This window comes from Lepisma saccharinum, chromosome 5 (assembly GCF_977018435.1).
Source record: "Lepisma saccharinum chromosome 5, izLepSacc3.1, whole genome shotgun sequence".
Classification (NCBI taxonomy): domain Eukaryota; kingdom Metazoa; phylum Arthropoda; class Insecta; order Zygentoma; family Lepismatidae; genus Lepisma; species Lepisma saccharinum.
Genome location: NC_139233.1, coordinates 7250702 through 7272608, shown reverse-complemented (window position 1 = coordinate 7272608; position 21907 = coordinate 7250702). Strand labels below are relative to the sequence as shown.

Below are 21907 nucleotides of genomic sequence, written 5' to 3'. Positions count from 1 at the left end.
GTGGCTTATCCTATTTAGAAATCCTCGTTCCACACATACATTTTGTCACATGAATCAGCCGAAAATGTAAACAGAATCTGTAGATGCAGCTGAAGTAAAGAAGAAAAAAAAGTAATGTCACGAAGTACCCAGAAGACGATTTTCTTAGTTTGTTTCTAAGCCCACTTTTATGCTCAGATAGGCTAATCGGGACTAAACCTACAGTTTAACGTGTAGTCCGACCCGGTGTGCATTGTGCTTCCACCAGAGGACGGGGAGTCGAAACAGGACCTCTTCATTATAATGCGACAGCGTTATGCCATTGGGGGAAAAATATACAGAAAGAACTCGCACCAAACGTGGCATTTTATCACCACAGAAGATGCGTCTATTTTAAGAGAGTGATTGCCTGAGACAAATATTTGAAACTTTCGGAAAACAACGTCATTGTTCACGGAATTAGCTGCCTTGATCCACTAACGAAACGCTGTGCGATTCAAACTACCACCTCAACTTTCTAAGAGGTATAAACTAATGAAACTGCATTTTTGGAAGAGTAAGTTCTGGTTGATTTGTTTTATTGTAAGTCATTTTTCTGCTAATTTTAATAATGACGACGTTATAAGGTTCAACGGTGATTAGATGAAAGTAACGAAGGTACGAAAACAAACGCACGCTGACACTCAAAATACAAATCCTCATAAATTATTACTTTGACAGTGGTTCCAGGCGCCAGGGACTCGTTACCCTGAAAGAATAAAGTTTCCAGGGTATGCTGCACAGGATAGAGGTTGACATTCTAGTGTGTTCGAAATGGTCACGCCATACAACCCAATGAAAAATAGATGAAGTATTACTGGTACGATGATCAACTTCGATGAATTCCTTGTGTCCTAAATCATTTTGTTACCTCAAAAAATATGTTCATGTAACCATACGTGTATTGCTTCTCTCGCATTAGTAATATGACAGTTCTTCAGAAAACGAAGAGCAACTTAGCTAATAATCTCTTAAATTCTGAACAGATTTCTCAATCTTACTTGTTTATTACTTATAACGAGTGATATTTTGTCAAAATAGCCTTTCATTAGGCTAGAGATACTTAATGGACAATGAACAAATAATTTGTTTTCCGTGTGTGTTTTAAATCATTCCTAATAAGACGTTCATTTTAATCCAAACATTCAGTGGCGGCGATTAGGAGGAGCGGGAAGTGGGGGATGCAGTTCCTCCCGCCACATTTTGCCACTTTTTGCCCCCGCACTATGGCCTCTTTATGTTAAGCCTTTTCTACGAAGAAAACGTATATTCAGGGGTGCCCACGGGAGGGGGGGGATTATCGCGCAGGCTGCGCCATCGAGATTCTTTGGGGGATTTTTTCCCTTCAAATAACGTAAAATTGAACATTTATATATTTTTCCAAAATACAGGTAAAAATTTTACACCTTAAATTCACCATATTTAATCCATTAGATGAAGAAAAGTAAACGTTTAAGGTCATTATTGAAGGTGCGAGGGGGGGATAAATATCCAACTCTTTTATGTTAGGCCTTAATTAACACGTGGGTTCTGGGGGGAATTCCGAATTAAACGTTGGCGGGGACAGTATTCAACTCCAAGTCTTAGATTATGGCGGGTATTTTAGTTAGAGGGACATTGAGGTATCCAATTCTTGTGTATTACTATTGTCTTAGACAGTTGCAGAAATTCTGGTGTGGAGACTGAGAATTAATTTTTTGGAGGAGGCAATATCCTCTCTTCAATATCAACAGTAAGTCTAAACTTGGCATGGACATTTTTGTGGTAGGATTGAGTAAGAAATTTAAAGGGGGAGATAGGAAGCTCTTGATAAAGTGTTAAATCTTAGATTGTCAAGGGATTTCTGTAGTGAAGAGAGAGTTTGAACATTAAATTTTGGAGACTGTATTTAGCGATATGGTATCCACACGTTTTCGACCACGAACGTGCCAAAACAGAAGTTGGAAAATACTAAATATCCCGGGATCCTAAGAAAGTATTGACACCCCGTTAAATTAATATTCTTGAAAGCCTGCAAAGAAATGGATGTAAAAATGTTCTTGCTTGCTTCGCTCGCAATAATGTGTTTGTTGCAACAATGCGTGTTTGGCGCTTTACTGAGGTGGATGTGAATTTTTATGCTATAGCTGCATTACAAGACATGAGCGATATTCTCCATATTCATGAGTAACATCACTTCTTAAAATATAGTGCTTAGTGTTGGTATACTGCTTAGGGATTACGATATAGTTTCAGGGCTCAAATGATATGATTTGGGGGGGGGGGCATGATTTTTGTGGGGATGCGCCATTGGCCTTGGGAGGGATGGGCACCCCTGCGTATATTGTCCTTGCCCCTCAAATGTTGGCACCCAATCGCTGCTACTACAAACATTCAGATAGATTTGTCAGTTGTACAAACCTTGTAAGCTAAGAAAAGTAACCCCCAAGGAGTAAGAAAACTCTTTCAGTCAAAACTTATACGATAAAAATACTATGCTCAGGAACATGCATTTAAATTACGAGAAACTTCACGATTGTCTACCATCGCACTTTCTATCATTGCCGCCGAATACATAAAATCAAGTATGTGCCTTGTATTTGCAACACAAGCTTAAACCTAATTCACATTTATTTCACTGTATTAACATGCATGAGAGAATGTGATTAGAATGTATGGCTGGTGTATGGCTGCGCATGTGTAAACACTTCCTTGAAATAATTGTGTCCATGAGAGACAAAGCGAGAGGAAATGGAACAAGATGCGAGAATAGATTAGAAAAGAATAAAGAGGAAAACAAGAAAAGGGAAAAGAAGTAAGAGGAAAATCGGGAGTGTAAGAGAGAGGGGGGATACATACGTCTTACGTACACATACATGGTCTTACATTTATACTGCCCACCCTAATCTATCACTTTGGAGCTTCTGCCCACCCGGTCGAAAATTTCTGGCGCCGCCCCTGAGAGAGGGGGATACATTACGTCTTACATACACATATATACTACGTATATATGGTCTTATATTTATACTGCCCACCCTAATCTAACAATATGGCGCTTCTGCCCACCCAGTCGAAAATTTCTGGCGCCGTCCATTGTACGAGAAATCTGGAGAATTACAGTACACGAACTTTCACTTGTAAATGCTAATTTCCTTAGGAGATGCCAGGAATGTGTTGCAACAGAGGGACATAATTTTCAACACCTTCTGTAGTCAAGGTTAGTACACAATATGAAATCTAATTTTAATAGCCGACTCTAGCGACTGTGGTGTTTCATTTCAACTTGATCGCTGCGATCACCCACAGGTAGGTAGAAAAACTGTACATAATAACTATAACGAAAAATCATTAATAATTCAATCACACGAAACTTACACCCCCTTTTTTTCATCCAGATACATAGAATTGGTATCTAAACTATAAAATTTTGTCCCCCAAAAAATTCTCATGACACAGGAACGTCAAGAATCACCCCTGTGGGCACCCCTGGTCTAAAGAACATATTTAAAAACGTGCGGGGCATTACCAGAATATACCTCTGCCAAGTTGTAAATTTCTCCGTCGATTATTCTGTTGTTTTTTTTTTGGGGGGGGGGGTTGCAAGGTTTGAATTTCGCCGTCTGTGTGGCGTCCTAGGATTAGCCTCCTAGACTACCATCACTACGAGCCTGTTACATTGCTCGATCTGCAAAATTCATTTCTTTTTTAGAATGTAATGACTGGGCTAGACGCAGGAATGTTACGAAGATAAAATAAGCGAAAGAAAGTCCACGGATCAACAATGTTGCAGCCTCAAATTCGTCTCTCTCTAGACCCAAGCAAGGGCGCCGACTTTCCAAAATTTCTGTGGGTGCACATGAATGGCGGTTAGATCTGTAAATATCAAGTATTGTATAATTTAAACAACTTACATGCACAATGATTGCAAGAGGCAATGATATTATCAACACGTTACTAAAAGAAAATACCACATTCATACAAATTAAAATGAAAAAAATATTCATAAATGCAAATAATTTTAATTGCATTGCAGAAAGAACTATGCAAGGATTTTGTTTGTGAACAGAAACTACAAAATGACTAACTTTATGTACAAAATAATAATAATGATAATCATGACATGTTAACTTTCAATATAAAACACATTCCTTCTTACGTCACTTGCACTTATGAATTTGTTTGCAATTTTGGTAATGTCAATATACTTCCATTGTTATTGTGGGGACTGCCTTTGACTTGGTCAGAGACAGGCAAGGAAGGGGGGAATGTGTTGCTTGGTTGCCTTTGCACAAACACATTTGAAACAATTATGTTTTAGAGGTTACAAATTTTAACATCCATCTGAATGTTTTAATTGCTTATTATTTTTTTGATAATGGCAAGTGAGAAATATTTACTTTATTTTGTTTTTATCAAACTAAAAATCCTGTGGGTGCGGCGCACCCACAAGATTATTTATGTGGGTGCTCGAGCCCCGGAGCACCCACGTAGTCGGCGCGCATGGACCCAGGCCTAAATCTGACCCTAACTCTGTGTAACAACAGAGTGAGTTCGGAATGATTCGGTAGATGGCTCTAGTCAACGTATCCCACGCACGCAGATTGCATATTCTCAACAGGGACTTGAGGATTCTGGCTTATTATTGGGTTAACCTTGAAACACATTTCACTGCTGCCGTATGTGAGAATAGTGTGGTAGTTGCGGTTATCATTCATTATCTTGCACCTTAACAGCTGTCATAGCTCCCTGTGACGAATTAGTGTGCATCGATACCATATTATCTTCGCTGGTTTACGTTTCACACACTGTTATGTCCTTGTTTGTGGTTTTAGCGACCAGTGATGTGTCTGTGCAAATCAACAAGGCATATCTTCTACGTAGACAAAGCCTTCTTCTCAACTCAAGTACGCCCGCAGGATTTTCTCTCAGGGGGGGTGGGCAGCAGTGCTCAAAGCGAGGGGACGTTGGGGATGTTATCCCTCTAGTTAAAAAAAATCTCAAAGAATACCACTGAAATAATTTGCATAGGCATCCCCACCTACCTCATTTTCTTCATGTTCATACATACATTCCCACCCCCACATGTCCCCAAATTGGCTAAAGCATTCCCCACCTGTTAATAGTAGATATTGCCACTCCGAACACTGGGGGAGGGGGTTAGTAAAATTTCATACCTTGCCCTTTAGTCATCAATACTTTTCTTTACAAACAAAAAATCGAAATTGAATTGAAAATACCTTGGGATTGTTGTCAAGTTCACAGACGTGAGTCCACTGCATCCGAGTTGCTTCCTTTCCACAAACATCTATCACTTTGTTGATAAACAGTTCTTCGTCGTCTTGTACTTTTTCACGATGCACAGAGACCATTTAATTTTGCTGCCTTCCGTGACACCCCCTCATGTTTTCACGCTAAGATTTCACAATTCGAATTATACGTGTATAGTTTTCCTGATATCTCGGGCTGGGGATTGGGGGAGGGGTCAAGTGGAGTTCTACAGTTAAGAAATAGTACTCCTCACCTAGTACCAAAACAAATACAATTTCGAAGTGCGCAGTGGTGTAGTCGGTAGAGCGGCTGACTGCACACGGGAGATCCGGGTTCTATTCCCGGGGTGGAAGATCCCCGCATAATGCGGCTCTGGGGTTCACCCAGCCTGAAATAAATGGGTACCTGGGGGCAACCCGTTGGAGGGGGGGGGGGTAAAAATTCTGCCAAAGCGTCGTGATGATCACATCACCTTCAACGTGGCCGAGATCGAGAATGTGTGGGGCCCTACCCCCACATCCCATAAATGTGCCTTCATAGGCACGGGGAACTTTACCTTATCTTTACCTTCATTTTGATAACCGCAAACAAAAATTGCTAGCCTTTACTAACAATCATTTGTTTGTCTCCTACACGAATATTTAATTACAAGAAACTATTTTTTTGGTCTTATCAAACAAACGTCCTTTCTCTGCGCAGAGTCTGCCGTGTAGCAGCAGACTTGACCACCGCCACTTCTGTCATGGCAGTTTTTCATCTACTTTTGCACGATTCAATTCCATTTCACTACCACTTGTCGTGGTTCAAATATCAATTCCCCTATCATACCTATCAAGCTCCTATTTTATACATTTCAGACTCCATGAACTCAAACAACACAGGAAGGAACACACAAAACAGACAAAAGGAACGTTGAACAGTTGAGGAAACGATTATTGATTTCTGTAATTTCTGAACCGTTGCTTCAGTTTCCCTAATCCAGGCATCATGGCGCACAACGCTTGTTTTTCCCCTCAATGACGGTTCAAGAGATTAATTTTACCGGATATTGGAGCGTCCTCATTTAGAACAATTCTCTGCCGGTGAGGACTCTCATCAACGCAGCCACGATCGATCAGATAAGGAAATTTTGAACGAGCGTCCGGTTCAGTGCTCAATAGCGATCAACATTTTTCACAGCGTACATTATCATCATCAAGAAATTTTATTGAACTTGCAGCTTGATATTAGCCTGTTTATGCCCAGTATACAATTTGAAAACATACAGAAATACTTTTCATATAAATTTCTACACATAAAGTTCAAATATACAGGGTGTCGCAAAACTCTTTCAACAACGCTTGGGAGCTGGTAGATATCATAAAAACAAGTAACTTTTCCCTATAAAGTTTACCTCGAAAGCGCTTAGTTTCAGCGCTATAAGCGCTTAAAGTCTATCCTGTACGTATGCAACCCAACACAGCAAACGCTTGCTGTGACATAACTAGCAGGGGCGCGTGGCAGGGTTGCCACTAGCGTTCCTCGTTAAGAGAGACGATTTAAAAACAACAACTTGGGAGTCTTGCCTGAGCAAAATCCAAAATATTAATGATACTTGCGATGTTGTAAGAAGGATTCACAGTATTTTAAAACTGATCAAAACAAATAATGGGCAAACTGAAATTCAAGATTACTCATTCTAAAATATCTCCATAATTGATTGATTGATTGGGTTTATTTTAATTTGCTTTTCTGACACCTTTGGCTAATCGCGAAGATGAGGATGATATGATGAAATAACAAATGACACCAATGTCTAGACCAGGATTTAAACCCGAGACACCTGGCGCCGTAGCGAGCTGTGCTAACCACATCACCACGGAGTGTTTCGTGTATCATGCAATATCAACAATTGCAAGGGACACGTGAGATAGGGTAAATCCACGAACGAACAAATGTAAGCATGATGTGTTTGCTGCCTCGTTTCGAATACGCAGACTGTAATGTAGAAATTTTCAGCAAAAAATGCAGGCTCGACCAGGACTCGAACCCGGGTTATTACAATTTATTTGAAAATTTTTCCTACCTGTAATAGCGTTATTGCTAATCGTGTTTGTCTCATAAGGAAATAATTGCGAGGCTCTTTTAATTTAATGATTGATTGATTCATTGCTTGATTGATTTGCTTTATTTTTACTTAGCCGTTTGTGCCACTTTTGGCTAATTTAAGAAGATGGTGATGAGCGATGATATGATTAAATTGATGAATGGACACTCACAAACATACATGCCCAAGCTGGGATTCGAACAGTGGCAACGTATAAATTTTACCGACAACTGATATGCATGTAAGAAAAATTATGTGTTTTAAAAATTGGTATCAAGAAAATTCCAACGATTATTTGCAATACTAGGAAAATGTGAATTAAAAACTTTCTCCTTCCCCCCCTCTCTCTGTCTCTCTCTCTCTCGCTTTCTCTCCACTCAAACTGGTTAATCTTGAATGCTCTATTAAAGAAGTTGTAGGAAGAAATTAATATTTCATTGAAAGGAATTACATTGAGTTCGGTGCATACTTACTGCCTGTACTAGTTTGTTCTGCACTTCACGATATCGTTTGATATTGGTACATCAAGAGAAATCCTTGTAATTTACACTCTTTTCATGTGTGCGAATTAGTTTTCTCATTTTGGTTCTTCGCTTTGCATTATCATGGAACGTGACAAAAATAATCAAAAGGAAACCATTGAGTACACGTCATAAATTGTACATATTTATCATTCATTGTAGCAACTTGATATCAACATTGAAATGTAAGAGTAATATTTTCGGAAGGCACCAAAATGTCAACTTTTAGTTCACCCTGGAAACAACATTTTGTAGCAAACGAGCGAGATTCTGACATCTAGATGAATTTCCGGAATAATCGTGTGAATTTATATTATTCTCATTGTACGTAATTTTCCTACACTTTCGGGCAAAAGTAAATACGAGGACATAAGATTCAGTGACATTTTTGTCCAGGTCGGAACTCGTGTCCGGTACATTCGGTAGAGAGAGATCATGTGTTGATCACTAAACGTACTCAGTCACCGAAGTGGCTCAAGAATATTCATCTGCCGGAGATTTTTGTTTCTTTTCAGCCTGCTTTTTATAACGAACTCGATTTGCAATACCGCTAGTTCACTTTATTTCTATTAAATAAATTGTAATAACATTACAGTCTGCGTGTTCGAAACGAGGCAGCAAACACATCATGCTTACATTTGTTCGTTCGTGGATTTACACTATCTCACGTGTCCCTTGCAATTGTTGATATTGCATGATACACGAAACACTCCGTGGTGATGTGGTTAGCACAGCTCGCTACGGCGCCAGGTGTCTCGGGTTTAAATCCTGGTCTAGACATTGGTGTCATTTGTTATTTCATCATATCATCCTCATCTTCGCGATTAGCCAAAAGTGTCAGAAAAGCAAATTAAAATAAACCCAATCAATCAATCAATTATGGAGATATTTTAAAATGAGTAATCTTGAATTTCAGTTTGCCCATTATTTGATTTGGTCAGTTTATAAATACTGTGAATGCTTCTTACAACATCGCAAGTATCATTAATGTTTTGGATTTTGCTCAGGCAAGACTCTCAAGTTGTTGTTTCCAAGTCGTTTCCCTTAACGAGGAACGCTAGTGGCAACCTTGCCACGCACCCCTGGTAGATATGTCAGAGCAAGCGTTTGCTATGTTGGGTTGCATACTTACAGGATAGACTTTAAGCGCTTATAGCGCTGAAACTAAGCGCTTTCGAGGTAAACTTTATAGGGAAAAGTTACTTGTTTTTATGATATCTACCAGCAGCCAAGCGTTGTTGAAAGAGTTTTGCGACACCCTGTATTCTTAAGTAACTTGTTTCTATACAACTACAGTCACTATGTCCTACATGAAACTTTGTATTGCAGCCAAAGTGAATACAAAGAAGTGAGAACATTGGACACTTTCGCTGTTCGGCAATTCTTGTATGACGTAAGCTGGTGGTCATCACAAATTTGCACAGAACAACCGTTCTGTTTAACAGATTCCAAGACTTTCCAAGAATAATTTAACCTAAGTTAAGCATACGTGAAAAATTACTTGAATATAACCGATTTAAAATATATTATTCCTCTTCAGAAAAGTGGCCGCGGTGGCTCAGTCGGTAACGCGTCTGACTACTACGTCTGACTGGGGGAAACCCTGGGGGGTAAAGGCGGTCAGGGGCGTGATGCTGATCACATCATCCCACTCACGACCGGATCAAGAAAGTGTGGGGCGTTACCCCCACACCGCCTATACGCCTTCATGGCGTGCTGCTATGCACAGGGGATCTTCAGAAAAGTAAAAGAGCATTCAGGCTATCTTATCTGATAGTGTTCGTTAATTTTTGGACAGTTTCGCATGTATAAATTCCACCATGGAATTGCAGAATTATCAAGTACTGTCGGATGTGCAAGTATTGCTCGGCAAATTGTCCATGGCTATTTTCATTATTTTTTTCGAATTTGGAAACAAGAATACAAATAAAACATGCGATAGTCTGAAACCAAAACAAATATTTACCTGATTCTGATCGAGTCGAGAATCGACTACTAGAGATAGCAAGTTACAAGAGGAACCGAATTCCTTTGAGACGAATAAATAGGTCACCATCGGCACGGTCCAATTGACACAGTGTGAACGAACACTGATTTGATGTGGCTTCTGCCTGGTGCAACAGTAAACCCTTGTTATGGCTGACAACGTAAATTACAGGCGATAAAGTACACACAGTTGCAGAGTAACAAAATTTCATTCACTCCACCAGGTGGCAGCACTGGAGTCTAATCACGTCATCGACTCGCCATAACTCGAATAGTCTGGCAACTAGCTAGAAAACATGTTGCTCCCCCCCTCCTTTTGATATTCCTAGCATCCATGTGGCATCAAGTTGAAAATGCTACTTTTCCCGGCTTCAACTTGGTAATGCACATAGGCTATAGGATCACCAAGTCTGGTTTTCGAAGCTTCAAGCTGACCAAATGTCAACGAATGGTATCAGTCTATTACTATAGATGTCTGTGATTCTCATGGTAGCGAGAATAGAATATATCCACTGCAGCAACTGGTTAGATCTTAGTGCTGCCATCTATTAGTGTGAATCAAACTCAAGTATAATTCCCTCCGCTGTTGCACGTGACATTGGTGTACGGAATCAATGGGGGGGGGAGGGGCGCTTCTCATCAATAATTCAGAAAAAATGTATTATTCATGGAGCTGTGTGATATGGGTGTATTACACACTATTGATTGATTTATTTTTATAGTATGAGTACATCAGCACATAAGATGCAGCACGTAGGCTATTCTTGCCCGTAACAAAATTGAGGACAGGCTCGTAACAAGAAAAGAAAATATGCCTCTCTAAGATCTTCCTTAGCCAATTTTTAAACTAATTCATTCAATACTGTCTCTGAGGACTAAAATCTCGTCTAGGTTAAAAGCTGAGTGTACAGGGGCACACAGAAGTGCATAGTGGCGTGCCCAGGATTCTCGAAAGGGGAAGGGGTTACATAGGCTATGCTTCTTTTTTTTTTTAGCAGTCAGTCCTTATTTTGCTATCTTTTCCTGCTTTTGACAATCTTTTTTTCCCCTATAAATTCTGTACCTGAGGCAAGCCCGTAGCCAGGCAGGGCCCGGGGGGGCTCAGCTCCCCCTGGAAGTGTAGTCAGCCCCACTGGCATTGCCATAGGTAAAACTAATTTGTTTCCAGTGAAGAATGAAAATGTAGACAGCTCACAACTTTAAGGATAAATCCACAGAACATGCAGCAGCTATTACATTCGCTCATCTTGTTTATGAGCTGAAGTCTAAGTACCTGCAAGTATTTAGAAGATTATCTAGACTTTGTAAGTTCTTTCATAGCGGAGCTTCTTTATCTGTACCTTCACTGTCCTCCCGTTTAGACAGAAATCTGAGACTTCGATGTCATCATGCAAATTCCCTTCGCATCTACATCAAAAGTCAACAGCTCCCAAGTTTTGGGAACAAAGGGAAGTTTCATTGCTTCGACCGGGGGTGGAATATACTGTAGGCACTGTGATTAAATATTGTGCATTTTTCTTTTGTGTGATATAAATATCTGTATCATATAAAGTAATATGGAGTGTTTAATAAGGGACGGTGTCAGTAGCAGCCAATTAACACTTCAAGAGATGTTTTAAAAAATGTAGAAAATGTAGTATTTGTATGATATTTAAAAATTGTATATAACTTAATGACCCCCCAAAATAATTTAACTTCATTTTTTACTGTTATTTTTTTTAAAAAATGGACTTTGTTTACAAAGCTCCCCCTGATAACCCGTGAGCCCCCCTGAATATCAATTCTAGCTACGGGCCTGACCCGAGGGGTGAGTTATGACCCCCATCAACCCCCAACCCCTTGGGCACGCCATTGGAATATGTAAGTTAAAAAATCCTTGCATGGCGAAAATTTTAAAATGGAGCCTCTACCACTCCAACAAATTTACTGGTGTAAAAATGTACTCACCGCTTTCATCCACTGAACGATGGGCGGCGGCGTCCCTGTGTAATGCGCCCTGAGCGTCACAATGTCCCCTCTCAACACCGTGACGTCATGGGGTCCCCGAAGGATTGTGGCCGGCGATGGACTATCTTTGCTGACGTCACCATTCAGGCTTCTCCAGACCTCAGGGCCCGGTCGCACTGGCTGTTCCTCGAGGACGCCTTCGTGGTTCCCGTTCATGGCGGTAGGTGTCAGTACAGTGAGCTCCGACGAGCATGACGTGGAGCCCTCGTCGTTTGAAGCTGTGCACACCACGGCGCCACCGTCGCCTGGTTCCGCCTTGGTGATATGGAGAATGTGGACGTCACCATCCTCTTCCAACTGGAAAATACAGAAAATAGAACTTAGAGAGTTTAAGGTGGTGATACTGTGATACGAAGCATGCGTGTGTGCTTGCTAATATCCTGTCAAACACAGCAGAGAAGATAGAGGTTGGCAAGTAGAAAAAAGTGTGTGTGTGAGGGGGAGGACTGATGAAACATTTGGGAACCTAGCACCTTCAAATCAATTGAAAAATGTGGAGAGGTATTGTTGAAGACACAGTCCTCTATTATTCTACCCCGCCTGAATTCCTAGCGACTTTTTCAACGGTTTTTCGGTTTTAACGAGAAAAATAATAGACGTATTTCTTAAATATATTAAGTGCTACTGTTAATAAACACGTTTATTGTAGGGTTGTATTTATTTAATACCTTCATAATGATATCAAAATAACAGTTCTCTCTTGACTTAAATTTCTACTTGATTTTGAAACACTATACTTATACTTATTATGTTACTCAGCAGCAACTTTAATTCTTGTCTACAACTCTTTAAAACTAAAAGCTACGCTTGTACAAGGTCAGCCCATAAAGAAACCGAAATGTAAAAAAAAGAACCAAACCAAATAAAAAGGTACCGTATTCTGGCAACACTGCAAAGAGCTATATCTAAACTTTTCGTCAGTGCATGTTTCAACCTGTTACAGGCAGTCTGTATCGGGGCAAGCGTGCGTCAGATGCAGGTCGTGTGCAGGCGGTGTACAAAATACAGCATAAAGTTTTGTTACAAATTGGTTAAATCGTTTACCGAAATGTTACAGATGATACGGGCAGTGTATGGTGAGATTAACCCTGGTGTTTACAATATGACCCCGAAACAAAAAGAGTGCGCAGTGGAAAGGACAGTTCTCGCCCGTAAAGAAAAAAGCACGGAAGACAAAGGTGCTGCTGATCGCATTATTATATTCCCAAGGACTGATCTACCATGAATTTGTCCCTGAAAACCAAACAATCAATCAGTGGTATTACAAGGAAGTGGTTGGTCGACTCAGAAACAGGATGAAGCTGATTAGGAAGGACCTCTGTGATTCTGGCCAATGGTTTCCGTTACACGATAATGCTCGACCTCATACCGCATTGTCTGTACAACAATACCTTGCTAAGCATTTAGTGACAGTGATCAATCACCCTCCATATTCTCCAGACTTATCGCCTGCTGATTTTTTCCTTTTTCCCAAACTTAAGATGGCTATGAAAGGGCGAAGATTTGACGACGTCGCGGACATTAAATTAAATGTTACGCGTATGACTATCAACAGTGTTTCCAACACCTGTACAAACGCTGGTCAAAGTGTATTGCCTCCTCTGGTGATTATTTTGAAGGTGATAAAGTCATTTGAAGGTAATTTCTTGTTTTCTTTCCTAAAAAAAAGTTCGTTTTTTTTTATGGCCGAACCTTGTATAATGAGAAATAAGGTTTTGGCGCTACTCAAGGGATACACCGCGGTTTCGACCCACCGAGTACGCACCCGGATCGCAGGTCCTAAGCAACCCCTGGTCTGGTCACATTCTCGGCTCGCAAACTTGTCTTAGGACCATCCCTATTCTCAGGCCGCCATACCAACCGGTGTCCATTCACGGCGCAGAATGGTTATTTTGACAAAATCATGTTTCCCTGCTGGCTGCTTTGGGGAGGGGGAATTTTAAAGTTACCGCTTGTTGCCCAAGCAATAGGCCTAATATTTTGATTGACCGCGAGTTCTTTCGTAGGTAAACGCGGCAACAGAGGGTCACTACCGGAAAGGCTGTCTCCGCGCCGGATGCTAAGCCGTCGCGGCTATAGGTGGGTTTTTCATGTGACGTCAGGATGCACACAGCCGCCATGTTTGCGGGAAATGTTACCACAATGCAACAGTTTGTGACGTAGGTGAAACACACCTATAGTCATTTTCTTTTGGGACATTATTTATTGAAATTTCCAGTACAGCAGAAGCCATTTTAAACCGGAAAGAAACAACAGTAAAACAGTACACTAGTGTTAAAATGAACACACAAAACAAGATAAAATAAAATAAACAAAATATAAACATAAACATAAACAAGTCGAGACAGTTCCAAGGTAAACAGATGTGTTTCACAAAAGCATTACTTATATACAATTTTTTCTATGTTGGTGATAAAAGATGGATATGAACTGAATATATCGGTTTGGTTTGAGATTACATTGAACTGATTTGGTAGCCTTTGAAATAGTGAACGTTGAATGAGTGAGAGTCTTGGAGTTGCAATGTGGAAAGTTTCCTTGCTCCGTGTTTTGTGTCTGGGCACTCTGAGGGAGAGTTCGTGGAGTGGGATGCTGCATCTTAGGTTTCCATTAATTATCTTATGTAGTAATTTCATATCTGCAACGTATCTACGTGATTCTGGAGTATTTATGTTTGTTTATAAGCAGATCTCTCTTAGGTAGGTGTCTCAGGGCCGGCACTCTATATCGAATGATAGAGAGGAAAAAAGCTGAGAACACTCAGGATCTTGGAGGTATGAGAATGGGCAGCCATGTTCCGGATGGGTGAACAGTATTCTAGAATGGGGGACACAAATGTTTTGAAGTAAATGGAAAGTGCTTTCGGGTTATGGATTTCGGTGAATCTGTAAAGTAAGCCTGGCCTAAGCATTGCCTTTTTTGTGATGGTTGATATGTGATTATCGAAAGTTAGTTTAGAATCTATGAGGATACCTAGATCTCGGTGTTGTGCTTCTTTTGCTAGACTGATCTCGGTGAATGTATAATTACCTTCAAGAATGTTTTGCTTCAATGAAATTGTTATGCAAGAGCATTTCGAAGGGTTTGTGGACAGTTTCCATCGCTTACACCATTCGGAGAATCTATTTATGTCATTTTGGAGAAGTTGCATGTCTGATGGCTGTTTTATTTCTCTCATAATCTTGCAATCATCAGCGAACATTAGAATTGTGCTTGAGATGGGGGAATTAAAGAGGTCTGTGAGATCATCCAGATATGATACAAATAACAGAGGGCCAAGAACGCTTCCTTGCGGCACACCAGATATAACAGGAAGCCAGGAACTTCATAGGAATCCTGCATGATCTCTATCCCAAGATTTTGTGAAAAATTATAAATTTTCGCCCCTTTAATCCGCTTGTGAATTAAATATTCTTAATATGGAAAAATTAGTCTCTGAAAATAATAATATATTAACGTCCCATATCTTATGCGTTGCTCATTTTTTCCTCTTTGGTGCCTGTCCCGCAGGCAGTGTTGGTAAGTCATTATAGATTATAGATTGACAGATAAAACAAAAAGGCGTGTGACGTAATCTTTTAAAGGCTGCCCTTTTTTTTCTTCCAACACGAAGGATGTTTTAGCACTTCTATCCTGATGATACTAACGTTAGCTCTCAAAAGCTCGGAAACCTTTTCACAACTCACCTGGTCGATATCTCGAAAGAATCTGTTCATTCGTCGCCAGGAAAGCTATAAGGCTTTTAATTTCATGTTGTTTTCCCCCTCAGTAGCTACGCACTGCCCACTTTGCGACGCAGAAAACGATAGGAACTTTAGGGCAGCGAGACAAAGTGTGTCGAGAACAGAAGTTAGCTTTAAAAAATTACATTAATAACATTCTAGCAAAGCCGTTACAGCGATTAAAATTCCGTTCCGAAGTGTTTCGTTGAGAACAATTCCGATTGTTACAGTTCACAATAGCGCAAAGCAAGTTCAAGCGATTCATTAGGTTTCAGAACGTGCTGAGAACACACACAGGCCAAGACGAACTCAATACACCGTAAATATACATGGCCCTCAGGTAGTGGCGCAACCACAGGGGTGGGCCGGGGGAGAATTGCCAACTAAACATTGGAATGAAATGAGTTCTAGGGGGGGGGGGGCAAACAGCCAAGTGCACCTGCAGGGGGCAATTACTGCCCACAACTTCAAATTTTATGCAAATAAAAATACTTTTCGTAAAATTTTCTTGCTCGCTTAGCTCGCAATACCTGCTTTTCTTAGTCTTATCAAGTTCATAACCGTAGCTAGGGGCGGCGGGAGTCTGCCTTGGGCGCCGAACGATCTAAATTAAAAAAAAAAAAGTTGTAAAATTGATTGATTGATTTGTGGTTTTAAGCCCACTTTATACACAGAGAGGCTAATCGGGACTGGACCTACAGTTTAAAGTGGGATCCGAACAACTGTGCCATGTGCCTCCACCAGGTATCAAACCCGGGATCCATTGATCACAAGGCGACGATGTTGTCACTACTACACAACCGGGGAGGCACAAAAGTTGTAAAAGACACAATGCATTGGCGTCCCGTGAAAATATTTGCGCCCTAATAAATCAATATTGATTAAAAAAAAAGTGGATCCAAAAATTTTCTAGCTCGCTTCGCTCGCAATTTTTCATTCTTCTCTGTAATGCATTGTAAATTTCCAGACAGAGGAACTAGGCTAGTCTTAATTCATTTGGATTTAAATGCATGAATAATTGTTTTGAGGAAAGGGAGCGTGCACATTTGAGATGCAATTTATGTACTTTTTGCTGTTGCTTTATTGTCAGATGGATGAATTGGATGTGTAATGTATTTAAATAATATATGTTGTATATTATATGTATTAAAGAAACTGAATATCTACACAATTTAAAGTCCACGTCGCTCAATGTTGCATATGTGTGAAACATATATCGTGCATGAAAGTTATACATGATAATGTAAAAAAGAATGACATTTAGAATGCATTTCTCAAGCATTTTCTGTCTTTCAAAAATAGTTTGTGTGCTTGTTCCATTATTAATGTGAAATTGAATGTTGAAAAGATAATACAAATCGTTTCTTCGAACACAAATGCTATAGCACCAACTTCTACCCATTTTACAAATTTACGAGGGCAATAACGTCTTTGATACTACCACTACAACCGCTACTACTAATACTAATAATAATAATGTTGGTCCCGGGTTCGAATCCCGGCTCGAGTATGGATGTTTGTGAGTGTCCATTCATGAATTTCATATCATCACTCATCCCCATCTTCGCAAATTAGCCAAAAGTGGCACAAGAAGCGAAGTATAATAAAGCAAATCAATAATAATATAATAATAACATTATTATTATTGACATTATTATTTTTAGCATTATTATTATTACTGTTATTATTATTATTGGTACGTATATCCTGGTTCTTGCCCCCCCAGACAAAAATTCGTGGTTGCGCCTCTGCCCTCAGCGTATTTAAGATTTGATTTCTTCGAGTTAAGTTCAAAAAAGTTATTACATTCGAGCTTTTGATAGTGCAATTAAAGGCCAACAGTTTGCCAGTGTATTCGGACTGGGGTATTTAATGAATATTAATTTAAAACTACACAACCTGTGTACATAAAAGTAAATAAAAATATATTTCTACGCCTTTAGAGCCACCCAGGAAATAATATACAAAATCAATTTATTAAAATCATTCTTCAAATTCGAGTATCAGGTTGACTTGAAACGCATTTTAGGAAATGTCAAAACATCACACTCGAATGTTTGACGGTGGAAATAACACAACTTGGCCGAAACTAGAACGGGTAGCATGGGAGAGCCAGGGTGGGCCTTGGCCCATCCAAAAATGAAGCTGACCCATCCTGTCGAAGTGCAACATTTATATTTCGTGACAAAGTCAAATAGCAGTGCAATGAAGAACGTTCTTTGTATGGATCCCATCAAAATATATCCTTAATCCCTCACCCCCACCGAACACAAAAATCGAAGCAACTCTTAGTTCAAATCCGATGTGGCGATTCTACGAGTATGTGTCCTCTGATTCAGTTCATCAATTCAACATTCAATCTCATCGTCACGATTAAGACAGGAAGGTAAAATAAGCACTACGTATTAAAAATACAACACAATGTAAATTCATTCGCCAAAGTGGTGCTACATGCACGAGTTATGACTTGAGAGACGAACTATAACAATGAATTATCTATTTGTTTCCAAATGTGCCTCAAATGCATTGTAGTTAGTTTGTGCTGTTATTTGTGCTGTTATCACAATGAAAGTAATTTGAATTTATTCCTGACGTATCGCGTGCGTCATAATACTAAAAAAAATCAAAATGTAAATAATTACCTTCCCGATAGTGTTCAGGTTAATGTTGTTTGCAAATGAAAGGTCCCAAGTTCAGTTCCTGGTTGGGACATCTTAGGGTTTCAGACTGCAATTTGAAATGGATTTCCAGCCCTCAGTAGACTTTTGCTTTCAAAAGGGAAATACTACCCACCCCCTGCCTTAAAATCGAACGCTGGCAATTGTGTGCTGTAATTATTCCACACTAGTGACGACCCCAGAAAAATGAGTGAGGTGGTAGGAGGGGGGGAATATTTACTGGGGGACAGTTGCACTTAATATATCACTAAATACAATACAAAAAATGCATATTTAGGCTGGAATTTTCGTGCTTGCTGGGGAGTAGTAAAGGGAGGGGGGAGAGCGTTCACCCCTGCCCCCTCTACATGAAAAAAACCCTGCGAAATAGAAAACACTAATTGGTGCACAAAAACACTACCCAATGCTTAATCATTCGCATAGAAAGACAAGAACAAAACAATGACGTGGCAGAATTGCTACGGAGAACATCTCTACTTCAACTTACGCTGATCATTGGAGACAAATATAGGCCTCAAAAAGGCAGCTGCGAAAACAGTTCTCTATCACTAGAAAGACTTCACTCCACTGACACCGGTGGAAAAATGTGTGGGAGCAAGCGCCTGAAGTGTTTCCAACCGGAAGAAGCGTTGCCACAAGGAATAGACTACTAAAGGATCACATCTCTGTCGCGTACATGCAATCTGTGCGTATGAGACGTTCACTAGCGCCACCTACCAAATCGTTCCAAATTAACAACTCTGCTGTCACTGTCAGCCTAACGTTCAACATTATTCAAGCAAACTACACTATCCATGTTCCTTGGTGTAAAATATATAGCTACATTAAAGTTCCAAATCTATATAAGGTCGTTACTGGATATTAGCGGTGGAGACGTATTTATTTGTATTTTCGTATATCTGACGTGCTCTTTCATTAAACAAGGAAAGCTAAGCCAAAGGGAAGGCAAGGTATGAACAGACAAATATAGATCTCAAAACCTCCCAACTTCGCCTCTGCGTCTGAATGTATAGTTATCGTAAGACAAAAAGCATTATGAACTTAATTCCACAAACTGAAAATTACAAGTTCTCCTAGAGTTTTTGGTGGCGTTTCAATCTTTGTGATGTGGAAACTACCAAATTTCGGCATCAATTGATAAAGCATCAAGTTGCTTGCTCCGGTCTAGAAATCTGTGTGTCTGGATGCGCTGACCAAGCGTGAACCAATGACAAGCAGCTTTGGAAGTCTCACGGCCTTGTTATTGAAGATGCGTGTTCAAGTCCCGACCTGGCATGTGTATTATTTGGGAATTCTCATTCGTCAGTATGATCTAACCATCGCTTGTCACCATCGTCGCGCCCAGACTGAAAAAAACAGAAAAGCGATGTAGAAATAAGTAAAACAAATGCAAGAGCCACTTTGCATGTTCTGGTACTTAAAGGGCTGTTGAGCCACGAGGCAATAGAAAAAATCTGTACAAACAGGGAGCAAAAATAGATACACTTCAGACAATAAATATTTTTGTATTTTTTCATATTTTGTGTCGCTCTTTGATGGTTGGACGAACTTGATAAAGGAACTCGCAAAATAACACCCATGCCCAGGACACGACTTGAACCTTGAGCAGAATATTACGAAGCATACTGTCCATCCCCATATTTTTGTATCCCACTGTACCGTCGGTAGCAAGATCGCAAGTCCAGAGCACTATGCGTGCCAAGAAGACGTCAGTTTCGTCAAAAAAGTCACTTCCGAAACCTCGTCCGAGAGGAACAAGCTTCACTTTATTAAGCCCACCACGCCTGCATGGCTTTCCTCGTCCCGTGCCTCTCGTCGAGAAGAAGTTATTCTTTGCAGACTACGTATTGGACACAGTCGTCCAACGCATGGTTACTTGTTGCAAGGGCTGGACCCTCCGATGTGTCTTATCTGTAATATTATTTTAAGTGTTCGGCATATTCTTATTGAATGTGCTACTTTGCTATCCTCAGACATACTTTTAATATTCCCAGCTGTTTGTCATCCCTGTTGGGCGATGAGAACAGTGTTTTATCAAATGTTTTTAGCTTTTTACGAAGAGCTGGTCTCTTCCACCGTCTGCGAGGAAGCTTTTAATAACTTCTGACTTTTTAATGTACGGTACAGGTCTTTTTACAACCTTGCACTTTTAATTTTTCCCAAGGGGCTTTTTACACTCCTTATATTAACTTTTTCAGTCAGAATTGTGGATAAGGGGATATTTCCCCCGTATACTTAGAAGGCTGCAAAATGGCCTTAAGTGCCGATGCTCCCAAAACTTTTAATTCAATCAATAAATCAATCAATCGTCCGAGGTTCAATAAATCATGAATACTTATTTGTGCTTGCTTCCTCTTAATTTCATCACTCATCCTCACCGTCGCGACAAACACAGAGCCGAAAACGACACGTTCAGTTACTGAAGAATACAATACAACACTCAAATCTGTGCAGTTTCATCGAGAAAATCCATGAGTTGCCAACACTGCCACCGTGCGGAGGAAGTGAGGTCAGAGCGTTGACAATACACACACATCGACGAATCACATCTTGACAAGAATCATTCACGACCGGCGACTGAAAGGTTGCCATGGAAACTCCGGAGCTAATTCCATTGAAGGAAGAGACAAATATGCGCCTTTGCTTTCGTCCTCAGGAAATTTAATTCCCCTCGGAGACATCTAACAATTAGCGGAGCAAACACTTTTTCTCTTCTCCGTCATAACTCGCACAGGCATCTTTTTGTCAACTTTGATCTAATTATTTTTCACCACATTTCTGCAGAGAATCGCAAGGAGTGCAGCTTGATTTTTTTCCCCCCTTAGAACGAATCGAAGTGAGGAATACGCTCGGTAGATTTGGTTATGAAGTTAAGTACGAGAAAAAACACTGCTAGCAGGCACGTATCCAGGAATTCCTTTCGGGGGGGGCTCAACACCATTTTTTTAAGGGGTATAGTAAGAACCTCACAATTGTATGTTTAAGACCAGTGGTGGAAATTGGGTTCCAAAACGGGGGGGGGGGGGGTGCGGAGGGCGTTGCAAGGAAAGTTTACTTTCTCTTGGTAGCCAAGGCTTAACATTAAGAGGCCATAATGTTGAGGCAGAAAAATAAAAAATGGGGAGCAATTATCCCTTAAATCGTTGCCACTGTAAGGCTATCATTTTAATTAGAACGTGAAATCGGAACATTTTTTACCACTCGACTCCTCTGTTCCCATGCATTAATAATGTGTGCCGGAACCATCTCAGTATGTGTGTTTGTCCATTTCTTCTCATCAGGCATAAAAACATCTATGGTATCTTTGAGTGTTTTTACGAAGCTGTTACACATGCACGGGATGGACAATCCACTCGACAACGCGAGATTCAAATTGTGGGTTGCGAACTGGACGCAGACAGCTTTCGAATATTACTCTCTGATTCGAGCCTGAACACCACTAACGTGTCTTGTCCTCCCATTTTTTCAGCTCTTATAAAAGCCGAAACCCACCAAATTGTTCAGATTCAGGCCTTAGCACTCACAAGTGTTCAAAAATGCCTGTCACAGTTTCCGCTGTCTTGTTATATATCGGCACGAAACAAAGGAAGTCTTCTCGAATACAAGTGGATCACGAAACAATTAATGCACAGTGAAAAACCC

At 40.3% G+C, this 21907-nt stretch overlaps 1 protein-coding gene across 6 annotated transcripts in view; it reads right to left on the bottom strand.

Moving 5' to 3' along the window:
- LOC145987634 (uncharacterized) overlaps positions 1-21907 on the bottom strand; it is a 529186-nt gene that overhangs the window by 54351 nt on the left and 452928 nt on the right. For all 6 annotated transcript variants that reach the window (XM_083122088.1, XM_083122085.1, XM_083122086.1 and 3 more), the window contains one exon: positions 11806-12162. In XM_083122088.1, coding sequence (XP_082978214.1) covers positions 11806-12162 — 357 coding nt within the window. The remainder of the gene's footprint in view (positions 1-11805; positions 12163-21907) is intronic.